Source organism: Elephantulus edwardii, unplaced genomic scaffold (genome assembly GCF_000299155.1).
Source record: "Elephantulus edwardii isolate Elephantulus edwardi_28Jun2011 unplaced genomic scaffold, EleEdw1.0 scaffold00167, whole genome shotgun sequence".
NCBI lineage: Eukaryota > Metazoa > Chordata > Mammalia > Macroscelidea > Macroscelididae > Elephantulus > Elephantulus edwardii.
In genome coordinates, this window is record NW_006399917.1 from 1390424 (window position 1) to 1395669 (window position 5246).

The following is a 5246-nucleotide window of genomic DNA, read 5'->3' on the forward strand; positions in this document are numbered from 1 at the left end:
GCAGGAGGGGAAGGCCCTCTATGAGGTGGATTGATTCAGTGACTGGGGTAATCGGGATGGGAGTGTCAGGGACAGTATCTTTATCTTCCTTTTTATTTTCCCACAGTTTTTTCTTCAGTTATTAGAATCCTCTTGTAGTCTAACTGGCTGAACTCTAATGTGTTCTGCTACCAACCTAAAGGTGGGCAGTTTGAATTCACGAGTTGCTCTGCAGAAGAATGATGGGCAATCTCTGCCCATGAAGTGACAACCTCTGAAAACCTCCTGGAGGGTCAGCTATTGAGCCAATTTCAACCTGATGGCAGTGAGTTTGTGTTTTGTATGTTTGTCAGTTAGAATATCTTGTTACTAAGGGAATGGTTGTGGTTGTTGTTATGTGCTGTCAAGTGTTATAGTGTTATGTGTTGTAGTCAACCCATATACAAGAGCCTTAAACCCTGCTCTATCCTGTGCCAACTTCACTGTCTCTGCCACACTCACTCCCACCACTCCAATCACTGTATTGATCTATCTCATCCAGGGTCTTCCTCTCCTGCGTTGTCCCTCCACTCTCTCAAATATGATGTCCCTCTCCAAGGACTGATCCCTCCTTGCAACATGCCCAAAGTATGTCATACAAAGCTTCAGAATCCTTACCTCCAAGGAGCATTCTGGCTTCACCCTCTCCAAGACAGACCTGTTTGTTCTCCTAGCAGTCCATGGTATATTCAACACTCTTCTCCAGCACCACAGCTCAAAGGCATCAATTCTCTATCATCCCTAGTAACTGTCCAGTTCTCCAAAGAATAGCATGCAATTGCGAAGACTATGGCCTGGATCAGGGGCACCTTACTTTCCAGCCTGACATGGTTGCTATTTAGTACTCTGGAGAGGTCTCTGACAGCTGACTCTCCCAATGCAATTTGTCTCTTGATTTCCTGGCTGCTGGTACAAAGCGTTTTGACTGTGGAGCTGACTAAATAATATTGTCTCTGACTATTAACTTACACTTCAAAGAACATTTTGGATTCTAGTTATGCTATAGACTTTGAAATTCCTTTTGGCTTTTTTGTATTTAATCAGTGTCATACTTAAATATGAGATTACTTTCTCACATTTATATTACCAGTTTCCACACCAGAGAAAACAAAGGATCTGTTATACCAAAATGACCAAAAAAGCTTGAACAGTGAAGATGCCATACCTGAGTCCACTCATTTGTCTGAGGATCGTAAGCTTCCACTGTATTAAGGTAAGTCTGTCCATCATACCCTCCAACGGCATACAGTTTATCACCAAGCAAACAGACCCCCACTGCATCCCTGCTGATGCTCATGGATGCCACTGCAGTCCACATATCTGTTTTGGGATCGTATCTGAAAGAAAATTTTAGAGCTAGAGTTCACATATTCCACATGTAAAAATAGTTTTATTCTTCATGGCTCTCTTTTATCTTATTACCCAATGAAGGAGCATATTTTTTAAAAAGGTAATCACTATTTTCCTGAAAACTTTCAACTTACATTATTACAGGTTCAGGTAGTAGACACACAACACTTAAACTGTCCTAAGGAGTGCATGTAGATATAGAACACCACCTTAAAAGCTGTAGATTGTGTTACGGATAGAACAGAGCCCTCCTTGCTAAGATATGGTACCCCTCGGTGTTGCTGGGTGCCATTAAGTCAGCTCCCACTCACAATGGCCCCAGGTAGAGCAGGAGGAGGCCTTGTCTAATAACACACCAGCCTCATTATCTCTGCTGTGCTCAGTCTCACTGCTGCTGCACTGCTTTGATCCACCCTCTTGAGGGACTTTTTCTCCTTCACTGACCCTCTACTTTCCAAAGCATGATGTCCTTTTCCAGGGAGGATCCCTCTTGGTAACAGGAATATGGTACCCTATACCAGTGAACAGGACCTTGTTTGGGGAAATAGGACTTTTCTTTGTAGGTTTTATCTGTCAAAGTTGTCCTGAAGTATGTCCTGGAATATGATGGGTCCTAAGTCTAATCTATTTGGAGCAGTGTCTTGTGAAAGACCGGCAGGTACTGAACCACGGTATACAGGGGAAAGGAAAGAACGCCAAGGGTCGCCAGCCGCCACAGGGAACAAGCAGAGAGATGCAGCACAGTGGCTTGAGTCTTGAGAAGGAATCAAGGTGACTGAGTCCCAGATTTGAAGTTACAGCTTTTGAAATAGTGAAGAAAAAGTCTGTTCTTCAAAGTTGGTTGTTTTTTTTTTGTTTGTTTGTTTTTTTATAAATTTGTGGTACTTTGTTTTGGCAGCCCTAGGGAACTAAAACAGATTGCTACTTAAAATTTGAAGGAGTTAACACACAAAATTATGTATGATAATTTATAGCCTAAAACCCTGTAGCTTCATATCTCTGAGCCCTCTGGTTCCATTTACAAGGTTTGGAAATGAGAAGTGCCCACTGCTGTCCATTCTGGGGTGATGCTAAGATAGGTCCCCTGCTGCTAATATCACTCATATAAAGAACAAGTTATCATTGGGCCCAAGAGTATATAGTGAGCTTATAATATAGAGAGTACAAGGATTTATTTATTCACCAAATTATAGCAAAATCACAGAACACATTATTTTCTCCACAATACAAGGGAAGCACAGGTGTAAATGCCCTACGTTCTTAAAAAACAATTATGTTTGCTTATTATTGCACAGGAGCTCACTGTCCCTGTCATCATTTACATTTCATTAAAGTCTGATTATGTCCACACACACACACACTCTCTCTCTCTCTTTCTTTCTCTGACTCATTAACTTCTCACTGCTTTTTAAAGTCCAAAATCCTACATAAGACCTCAAGATCCTACCTGACCTGCTTCCGCGCCTACCCCACCCCATCCCACCCCACCCCACCTCTTTTCCGCTACTCTCTCCGTAACTATTTGTTCTCAACCACAACGGCCTTCCTTCAGTTTCTAAAAAGAACCACATCCCTTTCTACTACAGAGTGTTTACACAGGGAGATGATTTTAATTTCTTGGAAATGTTCTTTTCTTGCCAATTTCTACTTATCTTTTAAGCTTTACCTCCTCCAGGAAGCACACCCTTGGAGCACCCAGGGTTCCCAAAATAGTGTGTTTTCCTCCTTCATGCCCTTTAATATAATTGCACATTGGTTTGGGTTTTTTTTGCTTCTAGTTTTTTTTTAAATTTTTTTTTGCTTCTAGTTTTAACGTTATAAACATTATGAAAACAGACTCTACATCTTTTCTGCTCCCCACATATTCCTACAGCTAGCCCCTAACAGATGTGAGTGAAATATTGCTGGAAAAATGATGGTCTCAACACAATCCTGGGGTGTCTGAACTGTTTACATTTCTAAGGCAGTTATTAAAATGTCTCATTATTTTGAAAGCTGGTAGTTAAAAAGAAAACATTAAGCTTTTGTCCTTTATGTTACAACTGATTGTTAGACTAATTATAGGTAATATTATATTTTCGAGTAAATCAAATGTATGTTAGAATAATTAAAGCTCTCAAGTTGATAGGAAAATGTCTACTTTACAAAAAAAATATAAATTCTTGTTAATGAATGTAGAAAGAATGACAAAATTAGAGAAACACAATTTTCCAACCCTAAAGAAAGAACTGATTTAGACAAAGATTATCAATTGGTGTTAAAATAGCTAAGAGAATGAGTGCTAAAGCTGGGTTGCAATCCTGAAGGCACGTGGTTTGAATTCACCAGCTGCTCCATGGAAGATGAGTGGACAATCTCCTCCTGTGCAACTAACTGACTCTGAAAACGCCCCAGAAGGTCAGCTTTGGGTCAGTTCTGACTGTATGGTACACAGCAGCAGCAACAACAACAATAATATAGAATTAGATACTTGTTGCCAAAATAACAACAGACTAGTCTTAAAAGGAAAAAGTAATTTAAAGTTTCACCCTGTAATCACCTCAAAGTCCTGTTGAATCTTTGCATTGCTAGGGGTAGACAAAATGAAGAAGTACGATTTTCTGATGTTGGCAACGTAAGAGTATACAGTATTAACTGTGATTTGTATTAGCAAAAACGGTAATTTTAATTTATCAATAATTTAGATAGTTTCTGTTTTACAGAAACAGAGGAGCTAACTCATTCATTGCTCTCAAGTTGGAACTCGTAGCTGATCCTCCAGTGGGTTTTACTAGGCTGTAAATTGAGGGGGTGGGGGTGGGGGGGAGGGACTGTCCATCTTTTGCCTGCAGACCTGTTGGTGGTTTCCAAGCACCAGAGAGGGGCCGCCTTTGGGTTACCAGTGCAACTTCCTACAAATTTGGCCAACAGGGACTAAAGGAATGCTGAACACCATGACAGAAAAGGAACCAAGACAACTATAGAATGTATGGAACGGGTCCAGTTTCTTGAACCAGTCACTATGCTAGAATATGGTCTGTATCAGATTAGAAATTTGCTTTCAGGGACACTGAACAATCAAATGCAAGACGTGATCTGGATCAGAGAGCTGGGCAGTTGTAGTGTACTGTGAAATCAGAACTGACCCATAGCTGACCCGCCAGAGGGTGTGCAGAGGCAATTAACTGCACAGGAGGACACTGCCTATCTTTCTGCTGTGGAGTAGCTGGTGTATTCAAACCATGTCTCTTTGGGATTATAGTGCAGTTTCTTACCACTAGGTTATCAGAGCTCCCTCTTGGATCAGAGATAATTTAAATCAATTAGTTACAGAAGCCATTTAGAGTTAATTGAAGAGATCTGCGTGTGTTCTATGTATCTAATTTTGAGTTCTTTTCTTTCAATACCTTCATTTTAAAAAGTAAATTTATGGACTGTTATTGTTATGTGCCGTCGAGTCGTTTGCGACTCATAGCGACCCTATGTACAACAGCCCTAAACCCTGCTCTATCCTGCACCAACCGCACTGCCTCCGACACACCCATTCCGATTACCCTAGTTACTGAATCAATCCACCTCATAGAGGGTCTTCCCCTCCTGCACTGACCCTCTACTCTACCCAGCATGATGTCCCTCTCTAAAGACCTGTCTCTCCTTACAACATGTCCAAAGTATGTCAGACGAAGCCCCACAATCTTTGCCTCCAAGGAGTAGCCTGGTTTAACCTTCTCTCGGATGAATCTGTTTGTTTTCTTGGCAGTTCATGGTACATTCAATACTCTTCTCCAGCACCACAGCTCAAAGGCGTCAATTCTCCTTCTGTCCTCCCTAGTCATTGTCCAGCTCTCTGATGCATAACAAGTGATTGCAAAAACCATGGCCTGTATCAGGCGCACCTT

At 41.2% G+C, this 5246-nt stretch overlaps 1 protein-coding gene across 1 annotated transcript in view; it reads right to left on the reverse strand.

The window, feature by feature from the left end:
- Positions 1–1096: 1096 nt before the first annotated feature.
- The window catches only part of KLHL5 (kelch-like family member 5), a 104612-nt gene continuing 100462 nt past the window's right edge, over positions 1097–5246 (reverse strand). The window contains exon 10 of the mRNA XM_006895421.1: positions 1097–1355. Coding sequence (XP_006895483.1) covers positions 1097–1355 — 259 coding nt within the window. The remainder of the gene's footprint in view (positions 1356–5246) is intronic.